Source organism: Haliotis cracherodii, unplaced genomic scaffold (genome assembly GCF_022045235.1).
Source record: "Haliotis cracherodii isolate W230 unplaced genomic scaffold, xgHalCrac1.p SCAF_1, whole genome shotgun sequence".
Lineage (NCBI taxonomy): Eukaryota > Metazoa > Mollusca > Gastropoda > Lepetellida > Haliotidae > Haliotis > Haliotis cracherodii.
In genome coordinates, this window is record NW_027266264.1 from 88,069,634 (window position 1) to 88,095,781 (window position 26,148).

The following is a 26,148-nucleotide window of genomic DNA, read 5'->3' on the forward strand; positions in this document are numbered from 1 at the left end:
AGTACGCACACTACCAGGAAACATGTTGCCAGTGTGTACTGTCATGAGGTTGTCACACTTCCAGCCACCCAGCTCAGATCCTGGGCACTGTTCCCCTGTGGAGTGTTGGTGCTTTGTTGCTGTGTGTGGTAAGCTTTCACTATTAAATGACATAACGTATTTGCTGCTGAATGATGCAAATATTTACACTCACTCCTCTAAGGATTACCAGCAACCGATTACCCACAGCAAATAAGCGTTGGTTTCCGTTTTCCGCAAACCTTCCGCTACCTTCCCACTTTGAATCCGGCGCGGATACCTTCTGGAAACAAAATGCACCCCTAATTCTTTACATTTTTTAAAGGTTTCCGGAAGGTATCCGGACCGGATTCTAAGTGGGAAGTTATTAAAACGGAAACCTACACTTTTTTTGTTGTGACCATAACTCGAGCTGTATGATATCAACCGTTAACAGACAGTTTACCAAAGGAGGGGATGTGACCAGGGTCCGTTTTGACTCACTGTGAATTTAATATAAATCTTGCGGAAAACTTTGTAATAATGGTGTGAAAGTCATGTTCAAATGGTTGACTGGCCTTTTTTTTCTAACAATTCCAAGTGTTTACTTTGGCATATTTAAAAATACCAGAATAGTTACAAGGAACCTCCAAGGATGAACTTTGCCCTGCCACGGGAGATCTGACCATGAACAAGTCCATGACCCTTCACCAATGTCTCTACTGTTGTTATCTACTTCTCCTGAAACAATCAGCTCGGGTCACCTTCTTGCTCATGTTCAAGTATTTCAAAAATGCTTACTGACAACTTCTAAATGCAGCTTAGTCGTGTGTATACATTTAGTTCCAAGACATGCGTGAGTTAAAATGAGCAAAGTCTATCTCATTCATAGACATCTGATAGCCAGGAAAAACGTACAACTTTGTGAAAAACAACTTCTGGTTTATTGCGACGTTTCGATGTAGATTCTTACACCGTTATCCAGCTATTTGCAATAAGCCAGTAGTTGTTTTCCTCGTTGCACGTTTTTCACCTATTTTGCCAACTTTTGAAGATGTGCCCTCATCATGTCATGTCCTTACAATATCGTGATATGAAATTGTAATTAATCGAATTTGTTTACATATTCGATGTCTTAAGGTACAGTTAAAGGAATTTATGACATAAGCTGCTGATCACAGCTAGACTTGGTGTATACATGCATATGCCGGTGAAGGGTATTGCGTGATGAAAGGGCGCATGAGTCACAATTGAGACCAAGTTTCCATAGAATGGTAATTTTTGTGTACTAAGATATATGTGTCTTTTTACGATGAAAACTTATATTTATCCTGACATCGTTACATCCTCGATTACCAAGGGTATTATATCACCATTCTATTATTATTATTATTATTAACCTTTTTTTAGGCCGATTCAATTAACTTAACGCTGGGAATAGCCGTTCAGTCAAGTGACACACGTGAGCGAGAGTAATTCTCTGGGAGGCTACACTGTTCAGACTAATTTCAATGGGAGGCTAAACTGGCGAGAGTAATGAAGAGGCTGACATCAACTGCTTTGACGCGAGGCTAGGGGAGGGGACAGAGTATTTAACATGATAATGCTCTGGGCAATCGAGGATGGCATCATTACGATAGAAGTTGCACTGTTATTTGCCTAGATATATATAATGTTGTTCCCACATGTAGACTACTCTGTGTTACGATATTATACAGATTTATTTTACATATCACTATGAGCACCTATTTCCATATCAGATGCCATGTTACAAGCAGGAGGTATGTAATATCAAACATCCCGCCTGGAAGAGTATCTGTGTTGGCTTTAGAGAAATATATATTTTCTTCAAAACTCTAATTACCCTATAATGAATAATTAGAATGAGCAAATTAACCCTATACATGACAGGTGTAGAATGTTTAATAAGCAGAGGTGTTAATGATGAATGTGTAACTCAATACTTGCCGATTTCGGGAATGAATTTAAGCTTCTAGTGACAAGATGAGGCCAAAACACAATTAGGTTCTACCTCATACTGTGAATATTCTGACTTCGGAGCATCCTTAAACTTGGGGATGCATCAGCATCAATGTAGCTCATTTTTGTATCGTCAGATGTGGCTCACGTCACCGTCACGTGACCGACTACTGTGACTAACCGCACGTTTATCTTATGCGGGGAAATAAAGGCTTTTAATGTCTCATGTGTGTGGCTTCTCGGACATCACTGAGTGCATACATTCTGGTGCAGGCGTGCTCCCAACAAGGACAAAACCCAAATACAACGAGAGTGGACATCTTCCTAAGGACAGGACTCTGACAGCGAGTGAGTGAATGTTGTTTAACGCCGCCAGATGTAATGTGCCAACTGTGTCAAAACCGAGTTTTGTCAGGTACAGACAACCATTGACAGCATCAACACATACAGCATCAACACATACAGCATCAACACATACAGCATCAACACATACAGCGTCAACACATACAGCATCAACACATAAAGCGTCAACACATACAGCATCAACACATACAGCGTCAACACATACAGCGTCGAGTTACGAGGACATCCTATCAGCTATTTCACACACTGTTATCACCCGATCCTCAATTGAGTTAGCTCCTATACCTTTGCGCGACAGTGGGAATCTGTTAGGCCCATCATGGGGTATTGGCGAGCCTTTAGGACCATCACGAGGTACTGAGGACGCGTTAGGATCATCACGAGGTACTGGGGACGCATTAGGCGCAGCACGGGGTGTTGGAGATCCATTCCGCACGGGGCCCGGGAATGCAACAAATATTTTTTGTCGTCTCCATGGTAAAATTAGTAAAACAAATAAGATTTGAGCTTCTATCCTTTACCGAGTTAAATAGAGGCCTTCTCCATAGTAGCAGATCATATCACCAACGTCTGGTTTAGAGGCATGTTGAACTGACCAAACGTCAGGCGCTAGACCGAACAGGGTTGTCTCCCTTACTCCTTCCACAATAACATTACCCAGCGATACAGCCACATCCAATCATGTTGTTACGTGTGGATACCCAAATTGAAACAATATGTTACCCATAAATATGTAAGTAAAAGAAGCTAGTGTGAAACCAACAAACAACCAACAAATGGTATATATTAACAAATATATTACAAAATTCACTAAATTTTCAAACCAATACAAAATACTGCACAACAATTAAAATGGCAGTACACAATAGAGTGGCAGTACAATATTCGTTTGTTTGTTGTTTAACGCCGCACTCAGCAATATTCCAGCTATATGGCGGCGGTCTGTACATAATCGAGTCTGAACCAGACAATCCAGTGATAGACGCCACGACAACCAAGTCAGCGAGCATGACCACCCGATCCCGTTAATCGCCTCTTACGACAAGCATAGTCGCCTTTTACGGCAAGCATAGGTTGCTGAAGACCTATTCTACTCCGAATCTTCACGGGTCGAACAATATTCAAAAGCAAAATATAATATTATGGCAGTGGTCAGTATCAAAAACAAAAATACAGTGGTCATAGCAAAAGACAGTGATAATAATATATGTTCACCCAGCGGCGACAGTGTTCAAGCTTCCGAGATGGTCAAGGCAGGGAATCAGAGATGATGAGCGAGTTATGTAAACACGCTCTTGTCCTACTATATATACAATCTAACACGCTACTGCAAATTTCTATACAGTACCCTCACAAGTCTAACGGTACTAAACATTAAAGACGTTCCCATAACATACAATCACCTTCCGCGGTATACCGGACCTGAAGTTTACACACCACACTAGCATCTAAGCATAGGAACTTCCTGACGACTGATCACTGCCCAAACACAATGCAATGAGCGTCTACCGATTCCCAACAGAAACAATCAAACACAGCTACAATCACTGTTAAATAATAAAATACACTGCTATATAAGACAACCAAGGGGGTCCCCGACCTCATCCCCCATGCCTTCTCCGTGGCCTAGTGGAAACAGCGTCTATCCGGAGATCAGAAGCTACGCGGTTCGATACCCGAATACCAAAATGCGATAACACGTGGTACCTGTTGTTACCCTGTCTGGCGCTGGGACATTTTGGGACTGGTCGGTTTGGAGTATGCTGTGCCTGAGTTAAACTTCTACATTGTGTCTCATTGAGCTGGGCACAATCAGACACAAACGACCACTATTATTCCATATTACCTACACACTCGGATACATATGTAGCAATAGGTAGAATATCATTACCTACATACTTGGAAACACATGTAGCTATATGTAGAATAGCATTATCTGCATACTCGGATACACATGTAGCTATGTATAGTATATCATTATCTGCATACTCGGATACACATGTAGCTATGTATAGTATATCATTATCTGCATACTCGGATACACATGTAGCTATGTATAATATATCATTATCTGCATACTCGGATACACATGTAGCTATGTATAGTATATCATTATCTGCATACTCGGGTACACATGTAGCTATGTATAGTATATCATTATCTGCATACTCGGATACACATGTAGCTATGTATAGTATATCATTATCTGCATACTCGGGTACACATGTAGCTATGTATAGTATATCATTATCTGCATACTCGGGTACACATGTTGCTATATGTAGAATATCATTATCTGCGTAGATGGATACACATGTAGATATATGTAGAATACCATTATCTTTATGCTCTAATACACATGTAGCTACGTATAGAATATCATTATCTGCACACCTGTTTTATTGCGAGACGACAGCCAACCAACCAAATGACCCCTGCAGTGTTATGGTGTTCGTCCCGTCCACACTACTGCTAAAGCTGTGCTGCTTGTATGCAGCGACGTTCATGTATCAACACAGCCTTGTTTGTACCACTCATTGTCCTGACGTGTTTGTCACACATGATGTGCACGTGAACGAGTCAAGCATGTGTTCAGAGAGAGAATAACTATTCAATTCCATTATGAATAGAGCTTTGAAAGCAGGTACAGCTGGAAATATCGCACATAAATGCGCATTTCTATTCATCTAGTTCTATCAAAGGAAAGTAGGTTAGAGAATCAGGATGTTATGACGTGGAGGCCTGGCGTGACGACAATCGGCAAGATTCGAGCAGGAAGACTCAATGGCTTCACAGCTAGTACACAAACAGGCTTAAACAACACTATCAGGTAAGATACAATGGGGAGGGAACATGCATCACTAGAGTGTGTAAGGAGACATACTGCATACTGATGGAGTTCGGGTGGGAGTATGTGTCTCGAGCTCCAGCCAGGGAGCGGGACATCTTGGGCTTTGATTTAGATATATGTGTGTTTGGATTGTAACGTTTGTTCCTCTTGATTACACCAAACGGGTTCCCGGACAGGTGTCCGGTTAAACCATTGGTTTTCTATGCTTACACAGGTGTCCGGTTAAACCATTGGTATCAATACTTACGCAGGTGTCCGGTTAAACCATTGGTTTTCTATGCTTACGCAGGTGTCCGGTTAAACCATTGGTATCAATACTTACGCAGGTGTCCGGTTAAACCATTGGTTTGCAATAATTACACAGGTGTCCGGTTAAACCATTGGTATCAATACTTACGCAGGTGTCCGGTTAAACCATTGGTTTGCAATACTTACACAGGTGTCCAGTTAAACCATTGGTCTTCAATGCTTACACAGGTGTCCGGTCAAACCATTGGTTTGCAATACTTACACGGGGGTCTAGTTAAACCATTGGTTTTCGTGCTTACACAGGTGTCCGGTTAAACCATTGGTTTTCGTGCTTACACAGGTGTCCGATCAAACCATTGGTTTGCAATACGTACACGGGTGTCAAGTTAAACCATTGGTTAGCAATACTTACATAGGTGTCCTGTTAAACCAACGGTTTGCAATACTTATACAGGTGTCCGGTGAAAACGATTGGTTTGCAATACTTACACAGGTGTCTAGTTAAACCTTTGGTTTGCAATACTGACACAGGTGTCCAGTTAAACCATGCTGGATGTCTTCTTATAGATCATGTATTCTTTTCTGTATGGAGTTATGTAACACATGGTAGTGTATGGATCTGTGTAGCACATACTTTGAAGTAGTGAAAGGTTGGGGTGGCAACGGCGATTGTTGGGACACTCCGACCTGCAGTGCAACCTGCTATAAATAGAACATCACTCGTGTTGGAGCACCGTTCACTTCTGCCCTGCCTACAAAGGACATGCGCAGTAGATTGTTCAATATCAGGTGACGCCTAAATACACATCCTCGTTATGTGGATATCTATGTAGTTAAATGTTCATATGTATTGAAAGAAAAGTTCATTTCTATGCTGAACTATTTTTAATGTTAAAGCTTCTACTGGTAACACGTTGTTTGTAAAATCACCTGTCCTCAGTATGACTAAAGTGTTGCCACTATGTTAGGCCGACCTCACAGGTGTCGTCACGTCACGCCAAGGGCGGAATGTTTAACAAAGTAAAGTAAAACAATTACAGACCAGAGAAAACCCTAACAGTGTACACGGATGCGCTCAGATACTCAACACTCGCCCGTAATAAATATAACACTATTTAACATTTAATATATTGAATACAGTAATACATACATTCTTAATAAAATGATTCACATGTATCACATATGAATCTGTACATTACAAAAACTATAAAGAAAAGCTTCTAAAACATTCTAGAAGTATTCCTCAGTAATATTTCTTCCGATATTGTTCATTAATAGTACATCTTGAAAATGAAGATATATATACAACGTCTAATCTGGATTTTCTACTCATTTCGAGCTTGTATGAGTGTCTGTTTTGAATGAATGAATGAATGAATGAATGTCTTTGTGGTCTCCAGAACCGAAGAGTTACAATGAAATTACATAATTACATTTTTATTATAGTTATACTTATATAGTTATTCACCATATATTTATGAACACGTTATCTATGTACAAACACCAAGCACGTATCATTTCACCAAAAACACAGTATCAGGCAAACCAAATGTCCAAGACCTTTTTGCTGTCTAATCAAAATAGCATGAAAATTCAATCAAAATATTATAACATTGTTCGTCAATTGTGGGATAACCTAGTGATTAAAGTGTTTGCTCGTCACGCTGAAGACCCGGGTTCGATTCCCGACATGGGTACAATGTGTGATCCCCATTTCTGATGTCCCCCGCTGTTTTATTGCTGGAATATTGCTAAAAGCGACGTAAAACCATATTCATTCATTCATTCCTTGTACTGCACTTGTACTGCATGCAGGACTCCGCGTTCCCCCCTCGGGGTTCTCCTCACCCCCAGCTGCACCTTGCCTCACGCAGATCACACTGAGGATCATGTAAACCGCCCTGCTTCCAATACGGCTTCAGATGAGCATTTCACCGACCGTCAGGAGTACATTGTGTGACTGCATCTAACATACGATCCACGATCATGGTGTTCAGTGTCTCAATATCGTTCTTTGTGATACCCACATGGTCATTGTCTGTACCAGATACCAGAGACCCTAAGAGAGGTTTCAACCAATGACACATTTTAGTACTACTTTATATTGAGATGATATGAGGATATAATCTATTAGCGATTTACTGATATTGTCTTTATGTAAACTCTTCTATTGTATTCACTAAACATCGTGTGCTGACAATTCTAGATAAATGTTTATCTCGTGATTACATAACAAACTTTGATATGTCAGCGTGGAGGTTAACAAGGATAACAGTATCGCCTTGAGCACAAAATTAGGCATACAGATCAGAACGTTGAGATGAAACTGTTAGTTGAGGGATGGCGACTGTATATAGAACACATATCACTTACACAGGATGGTGTAATCTGACAGCTATAGCACAGGTACACGAGGTAGTTAGACAATGTATATTCCACCTGCAGCTGTTGGTCCGTAGTAGAACAATACCACCAGAACCACGCGAGTCTGTGAGCAGTACTGTTCGTCCGTAGTAGAGCAATACCACCAGAACCACGCGAGTCTGTGAGCAGTACTGTTCGTCCGTAGTAGAGCAATACCACCAGAACCACGCGAGTCTGTGAGCAGTACTGTTCGTCCGTAGTAGAGCAATACCACCAGAACCACGCGAGTCTGTGAGCAGTACTGTTCGTCCGTAGTAGAGCAATACCACCAGAACCACGCGAGTCTGTGAGCAGTACTGTTGGTCCGTAGTAGAACAATACCACCAGAACCACGCGAGTCTGTGAGCAGTACTGTTGGTCCGTAGTAGAACAATACCACCAGAACCACGCGAGTCTTTGAGCAGTACTGTTGGTCCGTAGTAGAGCAATACCACCAGAACCACGTGAGTCTGTGAGCAGTACTGTTGGTCCGTTGTAGAACAATACCACCAGAACCACGCGATTCTGTGAGCAGTACTGTTGGTCCGTAGTAGAGCAATACCACCAGAACCACGCGATTCTGTGAGCAGTACTGTTTGTCCGTAGTAGAACAATACCACCAGAACCACGCGATTCTGTGAGCAGTACTGTTGGTCCGTAGTAGAGCAATACCACCAGAACCACGCGAGTCTGTGAGCAGTACTGTTTGTCCGTAGTAGAACAATACCACCAGAACCACGCAAGTCTGTGAGCAGTACTGTTGGTCCGTAGTAGAGCAATACCACCAGAACCACGCGAGTCTGTGAGCAGTACTGTTGGTCCGTAGTAGAACTACCACCAGAACCACGCGAGTCTGTGAGCAGTACTGTTGGTCCGTAGTAGAGCAATACCACCAGAACCACGCGAGTCTGTGAGCAGTACTGTTGGTCCGTAGTAGAGCAATACCACCAGAACCACGCGAGTCTGTGAGCAGTACTGTTCGTCCGTAGTAGAGCAATACCACCAGAACCACGTGAGTCTGTGAGCAGTACTGTTGGTCACCCACTGCTCCTGAACATCCGGGGGCGGTCGGGTAGCCAAGTAGCTAAAGCGTCGCTCGACACGCCGAAGACCTGGGTTCGATTCCCAACATGGGTACAATGTGTGAAGCCCATTTCTGGTGTCCCCCGCCGTGATATTGCTGGAATATTGCTAAAAGCGGCGTAAACCAATACTCATTCACTCACCTGAACATCTGTATATGCATCTCCTGGTATAGTAGAGATGATCTTCTCAGTTTGAGGCAGAACACCACGTAATAGAAGAACATGTTCAACAGCATCATTAGATATATAAGCACACATACACATGGGAACATATCCATTGTTTGGTTATTACACGTTATAACGATTGTTGCCACAGTATCATTCATTGTTGAATCCTGGAGATATGTAGTCTCAGCAGGTGACATCTTCAGGCCAGATGTACCCGTCCATCATCATGACGTCACAGTCCTCAAGATTCCTGTCTACCGGTCCTTTGTGTCTGTTGTACGACGTGTACCGTGTTGTTATACATCTCACGTAGGTAGCACGTATTCCAGACTTGTGCTTGTATTCAAATATACTGCTTTTCACATCTTCAAATGGTTAATCTGCATTTACGTTTGAAAAGACAATCCTCAATCGCACATGCACTTCACCTGCTAATGTCTTACAGCTTGTTGCTAATGAGCGCATGTCGTGTACCTTCTCCCTGATAGTGATCTGTGTGTCTCTGAATGTTTGGAGTACTGCCGGATCTGGAACACTACTTCTGGGAGGTTGCTTTTTCTATTTCAATACAGAGATCCAAACTCAAACCCATATGTATTTCCGATGTACAAATTCCATAAATGTTCAGTGGTCGAAAGGTCAACGTTAATTCCAGCATATGGTGGGCGAGTGTCTTTTGTTTCGATGGGCGAACTAATATCCCTTTCAGTGATAAATAAGTTCCAGATCCAGTCCCAGGACTCAGTCTGAAGAGGTGTTTCCCGAAATTCCGAAACTTTCAAAAGTGCAGCTGCCGGGAATGTGTTTAGACAGCATTGGCATATGTGGTGGTTTCCTTTGGAGTTTCTGCTTTCCCTCTCTGGTGCAGGTTTCCCCTTGTGGTGCAAGCTTTCCCCTTGTGGTGCATGCTTTCCCCTTCTTGTACATGCTTTCCCCTTGTGGTGTATGTTTTCCCCTTGTGGTGCATGGTTTCCACTTGTGGTGCATGGTTTCCCCTTGTGGTGCATGGTTCCCACTTGTGGTGCATGGTTCCCACTTGTGGTGCATGGTTTCCCCTTGTGGTGCATGGTTTCCACTTGTGGTGCATGGTTTCCCCTTGTGGTGCATGGTTTCCCCTTGTGGTGTATGTTTTCCCCTTGTGGTGCATGGTTTCCACTTGTGGTGCATGGTTTCCCCTTGTGGTGCATGGTTTCCACTTGTGGTGCATGGTTTCCCCTTGTGGTGCATGGTTTCCACTTGTGGTGCATGGTTTTCCTTTGTGGTGCATGGTTTCCCCTTGTGGTGCATGGTTCCCACTTGTGGTGCATGGTTTCCACTTGTGGTGCATGGTTTCCCCTTGTGGTGCATGGTTTCCACTTGTGGTGCATGGTTTCCCTTTGTGGTGCATGGTTTTCCCTTGTGGTGCATGCTTTCCACTCGTGGTGCATGGTTTCCACTTGTGGTGCATGGTTTCCCTTTGAGGAGCATGTTTTCCCTTTGTGGTGCATGGTTTCCACTTGTGGTGCATGCTTTCCCTTTGTGGTGCATGCTTTCCCCTTGTGGTACATGCTTTCCCCTTGTGGTACATGCTTTCCCCTTGTAGTACATGCTTTCCCCTTGTGGTGCATGGTTTTCCCTTGTGGTGCATGGTTTCCCCTTGTGGTGCATGTTTTCCCTTTGTTTTGCAGGTATTTTCCATATGGTGCATGTTTTCTCCTTGTGGTGCATATTTTCTCCATGTGGTGTATGTTTTGCCTTGTGGTGCATGTTTTCTCCTTGAGGTGCATGTTTTCTCCATGTGGTGCATGTTTTCCCTTGTGGTGCATGTTTTCTCCTTGAGGTGCATGTTTTCCCCTTGTGGTGCATGTTTTTCTCCATGTGGTGCATGTTTTCCCTTGAGGTGCATGTTTTCTCCTTGAGGTGCATGTTTTCCCCTTGTGGTGCATGTTTTTCTCCATGTGGTGCATGTTTTCTCCTTGAGGTGCATGTTTTCCCTTGAGGTGCATGTTTTCTCCTTGTGGTGCATGTTTTCTCCATGTGGTGCATGTTTTCCCCTTGTGGTGCATGTTTTCCCCTTGAGGTGCATGTTTTCTCCATGTGGTGCAGGTTTTCCCTTTGTTGTGAAGGTATTTTCCATGTGGTGCATGTTTTCTCCATGTGGTGCAAGTTTCACCTTGTGGTGTAGAATTTCACCATGCGGTGCAGGTTTCACCTTGTGGTATAGATTTTCTCCTTGAGGTGTGATTTTCTCCTTGTGGTGCATGTTTTCTCCATGTGGTGCATGTTTTCCCTTTGTTGTACAGGTATTTTCCATGTGATGTAGGTTTCACCTTGTGGTGCAGGTTTTCCCCTTTGTGCAGGTTTCCCTCTGTGGTGTAGATTAATTGTCACCTCAAGGAGTTGATAGAGTTCATTAACCATCTTCATCTTTGCTTCAATCACAACATTTTTCTTCTTAATCTCATTGTCAAATTTAGATTTCAGAATTTCGTTTCTGTAATTCATCATTAGCATCTAGGACATTGCTTTTTCTGTCCTCGTTGTAGACATACTTGCCGTGGTCTTGTCCTCGTCACTTGGTGTGGCGTCATCAGTAACATAGGACTGTTCAGTTGAGTGCTGGCCCGGCTAAGTACTTTTGCCTGAAATAAATAACCCTGTATTCCACCTTCAGTACAATCAAACAGGTAAGCTGTATCTTGAGCATATTTACTTAGTGGTCCATCCGCCAAAAACCTATGATTGTGGGTTTGAATCCCGGTTCGCCCCGATTATGTTTCTCGGTTTGTCAGCACCATACCCGTGCTCGTGGGTTTCACCGAAGTGGTGAAAGTCTAACACCTGCATCACTTCGGGCTTTCCTCCCAATTCAAGCTGACACGCCGTTATACAACTGGAATACTGTTAAAACACGGTGTTAAACCCAACTCACTCACTCACTCACTAGTGGTCCACCATTATTACTTCTGCGTCTGACGAGGAAGCTAGCTGAACTTGGGTGATTGGTTTGATCCAAATTCTTTTCATATATAATGATAAGCCCTTCCTCAAAAGACTGTTTATCCATATTTCCAAACTTCTGCCTCACTTCCAAGTAGATTTCTTTGTTTTGGTCATCGCATCCTTGTGTTCTGTGGATCCTTGTCTCCGTCCAGTGTGTATCAGTCACGACACAAGCGGCTCAAGTCACGAGTGAGAGCTTTCGGCTTCGTTGTTAACTGATCGTATATACTACATTTAATATCTTTGCCACTAAAACAAAGTTTGAAGGTGAAAATCTTCACACATAATTTCACAGAATGTTCCTTGAATCACAATATCGCAATATGGTAAATTGTCCTCTGAATACAAGGAGAGGAAATCCCATATGTCCTCATCTTTCTCAGAGTGAGATGACGGACGTCCAACAGATTTGACGCATGCGCATATGATGAATTGGGTAATCACTACCCACCGCATGGAACGCTGAACATGTGACAGATAACCCCTTTTGATTTAAACATATTTTATTGCAAATGGATTAGGCACAACTGACACTTACGAGGCCTTCTCCAACATGCATTTCATTACACTGTGATATTTGAATAATGATAGTGCAGAAGAAATTACAGTGCAAAGGAATTACATTCAAGTGCCTTAGGTTTGGTACCTCCCAATCTGTTGACTGACATTTGGAGAGTACCCGGTTTTGCTACCAGGAATACAGCCCTTCTGACAATCTGGGTAATGCAGAAGGCTGCAGTGTTGGGGAGTGAGCTGGGCCTCGTTCAACAAGGCGATCGTAGCGCCTCGGCAGACGTAAGTCAATGTTACAGTTTGGGAGTTACGTACGATCCGGTTTGCGCTACGATCGATTTGTGGAACGGACCCCTCGAATGTATTTCGTCATGTTCTTGACAAAACTAACTTATAATGCTCACATAGCGAACGTCTACCGTTCTAATCGGCAGAATGTTTATTTGTGTGGCCGATGTAATTCTTGAGTATATTTGTTTTAATTCCATTTTAGGTTTTACCATATATTTATCATATATAACTAGTTGTTACTTTCAGTCAACTATAACAAAGCGTATCTGACCTTTTTAACCTACTAATTGCCCCATGGCCAGAAGCTTCATACACTGATTCGCCAAGCCAACACCTATTGTTAAACTGCATGCTTTGGTCACCCTGCATACTCTCTCATGAACTGACAGAACTGCTCAGACCAGCATAGGAGAAAGATTTTATCTTAAATCAGATCAATGACTATGGTGATGCAATAAGTGTGGCAGGGGGGATCCACACCCTTGTATCACCTACAGGAGTGTCTGAAATCTTAGGTTGTTGATCTTACACATCGCAATTGCAATCGCAATAAAGACCTCAACCCACGAGAATGTTGTAGGTTGTGCGAAAAGGCTACTGGTATTTTTACCAATCAGAATCAAGCATTCTTAGTGTCATGGTAGACACCCTAATGATCCGTGAGAATATTAGTGAAAGCCATGTCCCTGATACCCTGCCCCTATTAGTAATGCTTGTATTTACTGCTTGTAACATGATGTCATTGAGGTAAAAAAAAGTCAATCCACCTCTCTGCCTATCATACTGACTTGTGTTTCATTATTAACTCGTAATATGTATAACCATGGCCATGGTTCTCACCAAACAGTCATGCTATTGTTTCTCCGTCAACAGCAGTCATGGCAGAGGAGTCACCGTCGACGTTGTCGCTGACCGACAGCGAGGCCGATGAGGATAACATCGGCTTTGTTGATGACTGGCAGTCGGGGAAGGACTTCATTCAGACCAACTTGATGATGCTGGACGGCGAAACTCTGTCTGACGTCACTTTCCTGGTGGGGGAGGAAGGGGAGACAATCCTGGCTCATAGGTTCATGCTCGCAAGCCGCAGTTGCGTATTTTTTGCGATGTTTTGTGGTCGTATCGCAGAGACGAAGGAGGTGAAGATTACAGATATACAGCCCAATGTCTTCAGACAGTTTCTAAGGTAGTATTGTCCCGAGACACTGCTCTGAGTCTGTTTTTCACAATTTAGAGTATATTGAAGAATACTGCCCTCAGCAACACGATTCGGACTGGCATGACGTCCAGATACCGACCATATAATCAGGGAATCTAGGAGGCTTGTCGGCGTCCCCTATATGTTAATACATACACTTTTCTTGTAAATCCTGAGTCAAATGTTGTTACAGTATTTACTGGAACTACTTGTTTATTTCAAAAACAATACCCCCTTCCCAACGATTTGATCCCAAGATCGCAGGATCTGGGCAGCCTCGAGGAAGTGAACTCACAACAGCCAGGGCGATGCTACATACGGTACAGGGCATTGTGGTATATACCGTATGTAATATATCCTCTATGGGGTGCTTTGCTATACACCGTATAGGTCATTGTGATATATACAGTAAAGGTCATTGTGATATATACTGTATAGGTAGGTAGTTGTGATATACACCGTATATGGCATTGTGACATACACCGTTAAAGACTTTCATATATATACCCTACAGGGGTGTTATGATATATAACGTATAGGGCATTGTGGTATATACCGTATGGGGCATTATGACATATACCGTATATGATATATCCTTTATATTATATGCTGTTAAGGTAGTTCTGATATATAGGGCATTGTGATATGTACCATATAGGGCATTGTGATATATACTGAAAAACGTAGTTATGACATATACCATATAGGGCATTGTGCTAGATACTGTATAGGGCGTTGTGATATACACTGTATAGGGCAATGTGATATACTCCGTATAGGGCATTGTCATATACACTGTATACGGCATTTTGATATATGCCATATATGATTATATTATATGTACCGTATAGGGCATTGTTATATATTCCGTTTAGGGCAATGTGATATAAACTGTAGGACAATATGAGTGAGTGAGTGAGTATGGTTTTACGCCGCTTTAAGCAATATTACAGCTATATCACGGCGGGGGACACCAGAAATGGGCTTCACACATTGTACCCATATCAGGAAGCCTTCTTGTGTTCGGCGTGACGAGCGAACGCTTTAACCACTTGGCTACCCGACCGCCCAAGGACAATATGATATATACAGTACAGGGCATTGTGATTTACACCGTATAGAGCTATGAATACACAATGCCATTTAGAAAGTGGTCAAATGTAACTAATGTTATATTTGGGATAACACTTTCTTAGTAAAGTACAGATTCTAGTACTTTACTTTTTTGGGGGTTGAGTCCCGGACGGGATTCGAACCCACACCTGCCAGGGTGAGGCACCTAATCGCCAGCACACAAAGGCTCGGTGGCTGAGTGGGTCAGATCGCTGACTTTGTGTGCTGGCGATTAGGTGCCTCACCCTGGCAGGTGTGCGTTCGAATCCCGTCCGGGACTCAACCAAAAAAAAGTACTAGAATCTGTACTTTACTAAGAAAGTGTTATCCCAAATATAACATTAGTTACACCGTATAGAGCATTGTGATATAACACCGTATGGGCAGTGTGATATAGACTGTAAAGGGTGTTGTGATATATAGTGTATAGGGCATTGTTATATAACACCGTATGGGCAGTGTGATATAGACTGTAAAGGGTGTTGTGATATATACTGTATAGGGCATTGTTATATAACACCGTATGGGCAGTGTTATATAGACGGTAAAGGGTGTTGTGATATATAGTGTATAGGGCATTGTTATATAACACCGTATGGGCAGTGTGATATAGACTAAAGGGTGTTGTGATATATACTGTATAGGGCATTGTTACATACACCAGACACTTTTCAAAATAGAAACGCACAGATAGAATGTAATTTATTGAACCTGACTTCACAAACAATATAAACTGGATATATGTTATTGGAAAATGTTGGTGACCGAAAATTCGACAAACGGTTCGTCAAAGCGCAGCCATTGTCGATTTGCAATGTCTTAAGCGGCATTCTTTTCACACTTGTTCAAAAATGCCATGGAGGGAAACAGTACAGCAAAGTGCACGTGCAAGTTATGACATTCGTAACTCGTGGTTGTGGCTATAAAAAGGCAAGCATAAGCCATAAACACGGCAGACAACGTGTTTATCGTCGTCGAAATAAGCGGTTTTGTCCCCCCACATTGTGTTCGTGAATTCAACAATTTCGGTGGCGGTAGTGTCATGGTGTGGGACCATATCCTACACCACGAGATCTGACTTGGTTGTGGTTCAGGGAAACCAATCTTCCAATCGTTGACCGCAAGAGGGAGCTGTTTCAACAGGACAACGTTCCACCGCACACAGCTCGTGTCACGGTAGACTACCTTCATAATGCCAACATCAACGGCTTGCCCTGGCCGTTGAGATCTACAGATCTCAACCCAATCGAACATCTTCTGGGATGAACTCGATCGACGTGAACGTCAACGTCAGAACATGCCGCAGACACTCCCACAACTGGCCAACGCGTTACAAGCAGAATGGCGCAGCATTCTGCGGGACAGAATTCGTACACTTATCCAGTCAGTGCCAAGGAGATGCAGAGTCGTGATTGCTGCCCAGGGCGGTCACTCGAGATACTGAGTTCAGTGCAACCTTGTGGCCTCATGTGACATGACAATGAAACGTTTCCAATGCCTTTGTACATAAGATGTTCTGATATATTTCGTATAGGGCTTTCTGATATATGCTGCATGGGGCATTGTGATATATACCGTTTAGGGCGTTGATATAAACTGTATGGGGCATTGTGATACATACTGAATAGGGCAATGTGTTATATACTGTATATGTAATTGCGATATATACCGTTTAGGGCGTTGATATATACCGTTTTGGGCATTGTAATATACACCGTACAGGGCATTGTTATATATACCGCATAGGGCAATGTGGTGTACAGAGTATGAAACATTGTGATATATACTGTATAGGACAATGTGATATATACAGTACAGGGCATTGTGATACATACCGTTTAGGGCGTTGATATATACCGTATATAGGTCATTGTTATATATACTGTATTGTTAGTTGTTATTTATATTGTAAAGGGCATTGTGATAGATGCCATATAGGACAATATGATATATACCGTAAAGAGCATTGTGATATACACCGTATACGGCATTGTGATATATACTGTGTAGGTTTGTGTGACATATACCGTGTCAGGCATTCTGATATGCACCATACAGGACAATGTTTAGGGCGTGGATAAATACCGTATACGGCATTGTGATATATACCGTACAGGACAATGTTTAGGGCGTTGATAAATACTGTACGGGGCATTGTGATATACACCATATAGGGCATTGTTATATATACCGTACGTGATATACACCGTTTAGGCCTTTGTGATAGATGGGCATTGATATGGGCATTGATATATATAATACATAGGGCATTGTGATATACACCGTATAGGGCGTTGTGACATATACCGTATAGGTCATTACTATGTTTACCTTATAAGGGTGTTGTGATATATATAGTAAAGGGCAGTGTGATATATACTGTATGGGCATTGTGATATACACCGTACAGGGCATCGTGATATAACCTCTATAGGGCATTGTGTTATATACTGTATCGGGCATTGTGATATATACCATACTGGGCGTTGTGATATATACCGTATAGGGTTTTGTGATATATACCGTAGAGGGCATTGTGATATATGCTGTATAGGGCATTGTGATATATACTGTACAGGGCATTGTGATATATACTGTATCGGGCATTCTGATATACATCGTATAATGTTATATACAGTTTAGGGCGTTGTGATATATACCATACTGGGCGTTGTGATATATACCATATAGGGCATTGTGATATACACCGTAGAGGAAGGAAGGGTGTTGTGGTATATACTGTATAGGGTGTTATGATGAGATGTGAGACTTGTGCCGAATGTACTTGTGTTTCTCTGGACGGCAGGTTCAGATGTTAGTCGCTCGCCTAAAATACGTGTGTTTGTTTTCGTTCACTGCAGGTATCTGTACACTGGGGTCATCTCCTTGTCGGCGGACAATGCCCTCAACCTACTCTACTGCTCCAAGAAGTACTGTATTAAGTCCTTGGAACAAGAAGTCCTTGAGTACTGCCAATGCTCCATCAGCCCCGACAACGCCTGTACCTTGCTGGAACAAGCGTGTCTGTTTGACGTGAAGCAGCTGCAGGAGAAGGCTTTCAATGTGATGAAGAGAGACGCCATCTTCGTGCTAACGTCGGACAGCTTCGTCGACCTCTCCCATCACAACCTGGACAAGCTGCTCGCCATGGACGACCTCAAGGCCGAAGAGGATGTTATTTTCAAAGCCGTTGTGGGATGGGCCAAGGCAGAATGCAAGAGACAGGGGAAGAATCACAGTGCCGGCGAGATGAGAGAAGTTCTCGGCGCTACGTTGTATAAAGTCAGGTTTCCCCTCATGGCCCAGTCTGTGTTCGTAGAGTTGGTTGCAGATGGTATTCTTACCGACAGCGAAAAGGTCAAGATATTAGAACGCTATATCTCGCCGAAGTCCAACATTGAACCATTCATCGCGAAGCCCCGCGACACTGCACAAGTCATATACCGAGTACAGCGTCTGGTTCAGGGCGGGTTTGGGCATCCATTGAGTAAGGTCAAAGATGCTCTGTACATCTTCTGTGACAAGCCTGTCATCTTCATGGGCGTGATGTTGTACGCTCCAGCAAATATCATCACCAGCGCCTTATCTTACTTCAAGTCCTTCCTTGACCCTCACAATGCCGTCCTTGGTGACACGGTGAAGTACTACGTGACACTGGTGGTCCGTGACGCTCAGAACGCAAGGGTGGGCAGCCACTACTTTGACGTGGACCTGAAGGCTGGAGACGAGCAGCTAGAAGTTGCCATGACAACGCCCGTCCCCCTGACTCCGGGAGAGAGGTACACCCTCACATTGGTCATTGAGGGACCAGTACGGGGCTGGGGTGGCATGAACGGTATGTCCGAACTCACCGACCCAGGGGGGGAAGTGACGTGGCGGTTTGAGCACGTCCCCACTCCGGGGAACACGGAGAACAGCCTGAAGGAGGGGATCATTTCAGGTATCATGTACTGTCTCGTCAGGGAAACATAATCAAGCACGTCAGGCACGTCAAGCTTCAAGCAGTATGTGCCATTAGGAACTGCTTAACACACTCACGAACTCCTTCCTTAGAAAAGCAGCCTGATGAACTCTTTACCCGGAGATGTTCTCCGACCCCCTCATCCGCGATCATTATAAAGACAATGGACCATCGGCAATGAGAGGTTCAGATTTCTCATACAATCTCAAGAGTGATACAGAAACATACATCACATGACATTTACATGTTGTAACCAAAATCTATGGTAAACTAATGGGGTATATTCGCCATGTAATTTGAAATACAACTGGACAGGTTGACGAGTGAGTAGTGGGTTATTTGAGGAATACCTAAGACAGGGTCGCTCTGTACTACACAGGTTCTTGCTGGTTTCTAACCGGTTTAAGAGCCGGGATCGCCGTCTGGAACACCACGCGGACTGCGGTCGCCAGCAGACCTTCCAATAGTCTGTCATACAGACCCTGAAACAAATATATCCAATACAGTCCATGCAAGTCTACAATGTTTGGCAAGTCTGGATTACTGCAGTCTCAGGAGAAAGTCTCTGGGCTCCTTTTTATTATATTTTATAACTATAATCTAACAACTGTCATTTCTGTAAAAAAGTTCATTTCAGAGACTGGATGTTAGTCTAACCTTGCAATGAAATAACAAACTGACAAAACACTGGCATAAGTCTACAATACACAAGGAATCGGCGACTCAAAACAATGCATGCGAACGTAACGGAAAAACTTGCTCGTTGTCGGAAACGGCGGTAATACAACAATACACATTGTGTTCTGTGTTGGCGCTGTAATATGTAAATTTATTCGCTGTTTGTTGATCTTCATGATCATGGCTGTCCACTTCCTTCTTATTCTGCGCATGCCCAGTTTACAAGACTGTGGTCTGTGAGTTTTAGTTCTACCGTTTCCATGTTTTCGGCACCGTGTTCTCAGATTTATGATACTCTTTCTTAGCTTTTGGTTACGTTCTCATTGTTTTACGTTGCCGATTCCTTATATCGTAGGCATATGTCAGTTTATTGTTGCGGTCTGTCAGTTTATTATTGGTAGGCCTGGCTAGGTAGCTTGAACACGTCCCAGTACTGGGGACAGAATCTTTACCAGTTTGTATGCAATTAACATGTAAAAGTTTTTTCCAATCCCATTAAATATATCGCTCATACGACCCGGAGGCAGATCTTTCTTGGTCCTTAATGAGCTTTTGAATGGATCCTAATTTCAAGCATAAAGACCGGGGAAGATACTGGGTCGACTATGGCTTCAGCAACCCATGCTTGTCGTAAGAGGCGACTATGCTTGTCGTAAGAGGCGACTAACGGGGTCGGCTGGTAACACTGAAAAAAAATCCATCTATACAAGCTTGTATATGCTTTGGAATGATGATATTTCCAAAGCATATACAAGATTGGAATGATGATATATACAAAAATATACAAGTTTGTATATACGACATATACAAAAATATACAAATTTGTATATATGGTGTATCCAAATTTGTTTTCTTTGTATATATTGGTAAAGGGAGATAATTGGTATGTATTTGTGTTTAATTATTTTTTATGTGCAAATTGAAGTGTTTTAAGTTGAGCACTGTGTTTCTTTGTATATGTTGGTAAAGGGGGATAATTGCTATGTATTGTTCTATAATTGTTTTGTATGTGCAAAATAGTGCAGTATAGTTACAAAAAACTGATATAGTGGCGTGTAACATTACTGGAATGTTCAATTAGTCCTCCAGACTGTTAGCGGGAGTACATACTCTCCTTGCAATGATATTGACGGGTAAGCGATTGAGGCGTCTGGTACTTTTCCTGGAGCGGTGCTTGGTATGTGAGTAGACTTTATGGTCAAATGCACAGAGAGGATTAGCTGTCGGGGGTGATTGCATTGGCGGTGACTTCTGTTTTGAAAGTGTTGAAATCAATTTGTGATGAGCTTGGATTCGTTTGTACGTGGAGGCCGCGATGTGATTTGTAACATGCTCTCGTGCACATGGCAGATTAGCCAACAGAGTGGATTGCACAGAGGATGAAAACTATTTTATTATTAATTTAAAGTGTTGAATTTGGTTTGTTCTGAGGTGTCGGTTTAATTGTAGGGTATACATTGTTATAATGTCACACAAAAATTGTTAATACTCCAATAATGACTTTTTTATGATAAAGTTGTCTTTTATAAGTGAATGAGATGTTTTACAGTTGTTCAGGTGAAAAAACTTTGAATGTTTATTCAGCATCCGAAAACCCATAACACGGGGATAATTGTTGTAGTAATGTCTTATGTTTTACAAGAGATAAGTAAGTACAAAGGTATTCTTTTCTCAATATGCTTCAACATGGGAAAAGGGACATTGCACGTTTGTGGCAGTATTGCTCCCAGGTGGCGGCGGCGTCCACTAATGCCTAAATCCACTAATGCCTACAGTCTACAATAAACAAAGTCATGCACCAGTGATTTTCAGCGACACCTGCTATCAGTGCATCATTTCTGCATCACTGCATTAGTTCTTATAGTATACACCAGCAGATATTTGATGATTTCAAAGAAATTTCAAAGAGTTCATTCCTAGCATGGGTATGTTGTTTTCATTGTGTAGGCATTATTCCACACTGCTTTATTTTTTTGTAGGCAATAGTAACTGTAGGCAAAAGTGGACGTAGGCATCAGTGGCTGAAACCCAGGGTGCGCAGAAACTATTCCCGATTTTTTAAAAGTACTGATTTAACACCGAAATTTTACATCCGCCACTCTTGTTTAATTTAATTTTGCCACTTTTGTATGAATATTGTCCAAAATTGCTTAAAATGCAATCAAATGTTCAAAACATTTCTTGGGGCTCAGCCTAATATCGATAGCAAAGTCAACAAACTACGACCATAAATGTAATGTACAACAGGCGCAAGAAAATTTTAAAAAATCTTACAAATACAAATGATAAAAGGTCGAATATGAATACTTTTACCTGTATTTTAGAACAAGAAATTGACACATTGACGTATTCAGATTAAATTGATATGTTCTTTACTTATGTAAATGCAAATGATAAAAAAATAATTAACCGTGAGATACTCTGGCTATTGTGCAAAGCATCCAGTCCCAATGAAAGTGAACAGCATGCCGATGTTATACAAAGCAATCATATAATATATCGCAACTGATAGTTCTAAACAATCAGGCAATCCACATAATGACGGTATCAGTGGGCACATCGTGATATTTGAAGATAAAAAATGATAACACATGTCAGCAGCCTGGGGAGTAATACACAGCATCTTGACAATGAACAAAAAGAAGAAGAAGAATAGTTTATTAAAGTGTCACTATTTAGACAACCAACCATTTTGGCTTTCGAGACAAAATATGCATCACACCCCCATAGAAGTACCACGAACACACACATCCGCAAATTCAGTCACTAACCCACCCACATATATTACGTTACACACACCACACCACACCACACCACACCACACCACACCACATCACACCACACCACACCACACCACACCACACCACGTACTACGGGATTCCACACTCAGTATTGACCCATGACAGATCCTTCTTCATGTCAGGGAATGGGTTTTTGGATGGTGGTCAACGGACACGTCTTGCCTCAGGGAAAGCTGATGTACTGTCCAGCTTCTTCATGTATGTCTCATCTGTCAGCCTCCTCGCCATCTGCAGTTTCGTCGACTGGCAGTTCTTTGGTCGTACTGTAAAAAATCTTTATGCCGTCTTCGTCATAGTTACTTTCCTCGGAGGGCATCAACTCAGCTATCTTTTATGCGTCCTCGTACCTCTGTTTCTTCTGGACGGGAAGGTTGCGATGGCGTATCCCGAGGACTCGGTTACGACTCTTCTGAAGAAAAACAAATTTACAGTTGCATTTCAAATTTATAATGCATATGCATGTATATCCATGTATATGCTCATGAGCAAAGGAAGAAAATATGTGAAAATCAAATTCATATTTATTCTGTCAGGATAATAGCTTGGTGTATTAGAACAACACTATTTGTGAATGCCAGGTGCTACCGGTAGTGTTGGGTATGCTTAGCCTTTTTGAAGATTCACTCTTTGTAATTCGACATCAAACGGGTTGCATCACACTCTAAGTAAACAATCTCATTTAACCCTTAATTAGTTAATTAATCTAGTTAACCTGCAGTATACTCTATCACTTAGTATTGCCTTAACGAGGAGTAATCCCTTGTCAGTTGTTAGTGAGTTATCAATTAATGTCTGGAGAAAGGGATTAGCCTTACTCACAATAAATTAACATTTCACACTGCAACAGAAGAGATTATCGATCATTATGCCTTCATAAGAAAGTGAGAAAGATAAAGATTGAATGATACATAACGGGCCGTGCCTGCATTATATAGCCTGCAAGAATCGTCACTGTAAACTAATAGAGGATTAATTTCAATTTTACAGAATATTCAACTGCTAAGTATATCATAAAGTGTTGAAGTAACATTAGATATGTTTGAGATTACAGTTTTCAATTAACTGTATAAAGTACCTTGCAGTCTTTGAGAGAGTCTGTAGAGCTGGCCTGGTGTAATTGGTATTCAGTCCCTAGGACACAAATATTGTTTACTAGCATTGTATTGTGAGCAGCCGGATGCGTAAATAATATGTAATATATTTCCGTATTTTATTTTATAGTACTTGTTGTTTTAATATTGTTAACAACACAGAGAACGAAGATTTTTTTGAAAAACCACAACAGCATGCATATGTTCTAGCAAAAGGAAACTTGATAAATATTCATTTTGCTTAATTTCTACTTTGGAAAACTTATTTGGCGCTCTGAAAGCTTGACGCTGTATAATTTGGCACGCGCATGGTTGGATGCAAACCAAATGTTTAATTCTCGCAAATTAAGACACCAGCGGCGGTATAGGAGCATACATCTAATGACATTCAATACAGAATAATACATCAAGATGGCAGTTTCAATGTTAACATTAAGTATTTCTGAAGATATGGAAATTAAATCTTGATAACTGTTTTTAATCTTTGATCTTTTGGTAAATAATAGTGGAACTGGTTGAGTGACTGACGTATTCTACATTAAAAGTGACAGATACGTGATTTACATCATTAAAATTTACAGTGATACAATTATAAGTGAGGGTTGTGATTTATTTAGGAACGAAGTCAGTATTTGGGGATTTAACTTGCGCTTTCCTACATTATGCGTATTTCGCTCACGATTAAGATAATTATGTAATTCATTTATTTATACGAAGTACAAATGCATCAATCCTAAATCACCCGTACATAGTTTGTTGACTGTTATTTCGTGAATATACAAATTGCATAACACATTCCCTGAGGACAAACCCGAATGGCCTTCCCTTTGTGATAGGTGTTAATTAGAGAATGTATTGCCACCACATTATGTCCCGCCACTTTTATGACATGTAATGAACCTAGTCGGTCCCTGGGTCTGTAACAACAACATTGGTCTTATAAAATCAAAGTAGCATAAATGTTACGTAATTCGTATTAAAAAATTGACTGAAAAAATATAACACCAATATATATGCCTTTTTGGGGATAATATAATATTGGGAAAATATACTTAAAAGTACCTGATTAAAGAATTTCAGAATCAACTGTTTCTTATATTTATGACCGACTTCACACAAACTGAATAATTAAACATATGTTTATATAGCTATAATTACATGCATGACACCTACATTATCATGAAATAATAATGTTGGTCATGTTTGTTAATTTGTACATGTCGTTGTTATTGGTATCCTGAGGATGTTGTAATTATTACACGTGTTCTGATCTTATTTGACGTAGAATCCTGGTTGAGTGACTTTCGTCCATCAGTGTGAAAGGATTTCCAACACATAAACCCTAAGTCCTTTGTCAAACAGAAAGAAGTCATATAGATATCATATCTAACTGGTACTAAAAGTTCACTATCAATCTCCTCTGATAACAAACTGTTACATTTAATATCCCCAAGCACCAATACCCAGTATGCTCATGGAGTAATTATCAGAAACGCGAATAATATCCTGTCTACATTGTCACACCCGGTTATTGTTAAGACATTCAGACAATATGGCAGTCTGTATTCATTTCTTATATCCCAAAAGTCCCCACCAAGCTTCCTATATACAAATTGTATTAAATAATACATATATACATTAAAACAGAACAAAAACGACTGGTCAACAGTTTGGTGCGGTCGATGGAAAGGTGTTCAATTACTAAGAAAAGCTATTTAACTGTTTAATACTTAATACGTGTCTTAAAATATGAATTAATTCTTAAGTCATAACATTACTAGTGCAAATTCACCCGAACGTAGGATGTACATGGACTGATTTCAAAATAGCTAAATTGACAAATTGTTTTCCATAAACCACTGAATATAAACTCACTTAGCCTTTAGAATAGAAAGGCTAATCGTTTTTTTAATATATTGTCTTTTAAGCCGATGGAAGTTTAAATCACTACAACCGAGTCCGAGGCGATGAAGGGTTATGTGACAAAATCTGGTATCATGGTTTAACTGTATATAAGTAACACTGTCCAAGTTTAATAATCCTCTATATCAGATGACTGTTCCAATTATTAATGGTATCAGGTAGGAATAACTTGGCATAGCATTCTGTTCTACAACATATAGCCTGTATATTGGTTTGATTTCTATAAATGTAATTACTAACAGCAAAGATGTTTTCCATCTTGTAAAAAGGTGAATTGACTGTGTTAGTTTCTCTATAAATTTTCTCGTGGCCTGTATCCCTTATCGCCCCACAAATAGTCCGTATAGTCCGTATTAAGTGAGTGAGTTAAAATTTAACGTCTGATCGGCATTGTTTCAGTGTCCGAAATGAATCTTAGAGTAGACATTCTAAGATCAATTCGTGTTCTTGGTACAATTATCCCAAATATGGGCATTATATGCTTGTTCATAACTTCTAACG

The 26,148-nt window shown here is 41.3% G+C and overlaps 1 protein-coding gene across 4 annotated transcripts; it reads left to right on the top strand.

The window, feature by feature from the left end:
- The first annotated feature begins 4,809 nt into the window (after window positions 1-4,809).
- On the top strand, window positions 4,810-21,366 carry LOC139453770 (BTB/POZ domain-containing protein 3-like). 4 transcript variants are annotated; one of them, XM_071235246.1, is made up of 5 exons: window positions 4,810-5,170; window positions 9,278-9,405; window positions 11,622-11,762; window positions 13,756-14,068; window positions 18,055-21,366. In XM_071235246.1, the coding sequence occupies exons 4-5, from the start codon at window positions 13,761-13,763 to the stop codon at window positions 19,163-19,165; spliced, it is 1,419 nt and encodes a 472-aa protein (XP_071091347.1). In that variant the 5' UTR covers window positions 4,810-5,170; window positions 9,278-9,405; window positions 11,622-11,762; window positions 13,756-13,760; the 3' UTR covers window positions 19,166-21,366. The 4 variants fall into 4 exon arrangements, with proteins under 4 accessions (XP_071091347.1, XP_071091354.1, XP_071091339.1 ...); XM_071235253.1 differs by lacking the exon at window positions 9,278-9,405; XM_071235238.1 differs by lacking the exons at window positions 9,278-9,405; window positions 11,622-11,762.
- Window positions 21,367-26,148: the final 4,782 nt, after the last annotated feature.

What these genes read in the sequence shown, in the direction of transcription:
- LOC139453770 (XM_071235246.1), top strand. Translation starts at nt 13,761, where the DNA reads ATGGCAGAGGAGTCACCGTCGACGTTGTCGCTGACCGACAGCGAGGCC. An exon ending in GTCTTCAGACAGTTTCTAAG is followed by an intron (nt 14,069 to 18,054) that starts GTAGTATTGTCC and finishes CGTTCACTGCAG; the next exon opens with GTATCTGTACACTGGGGTCA.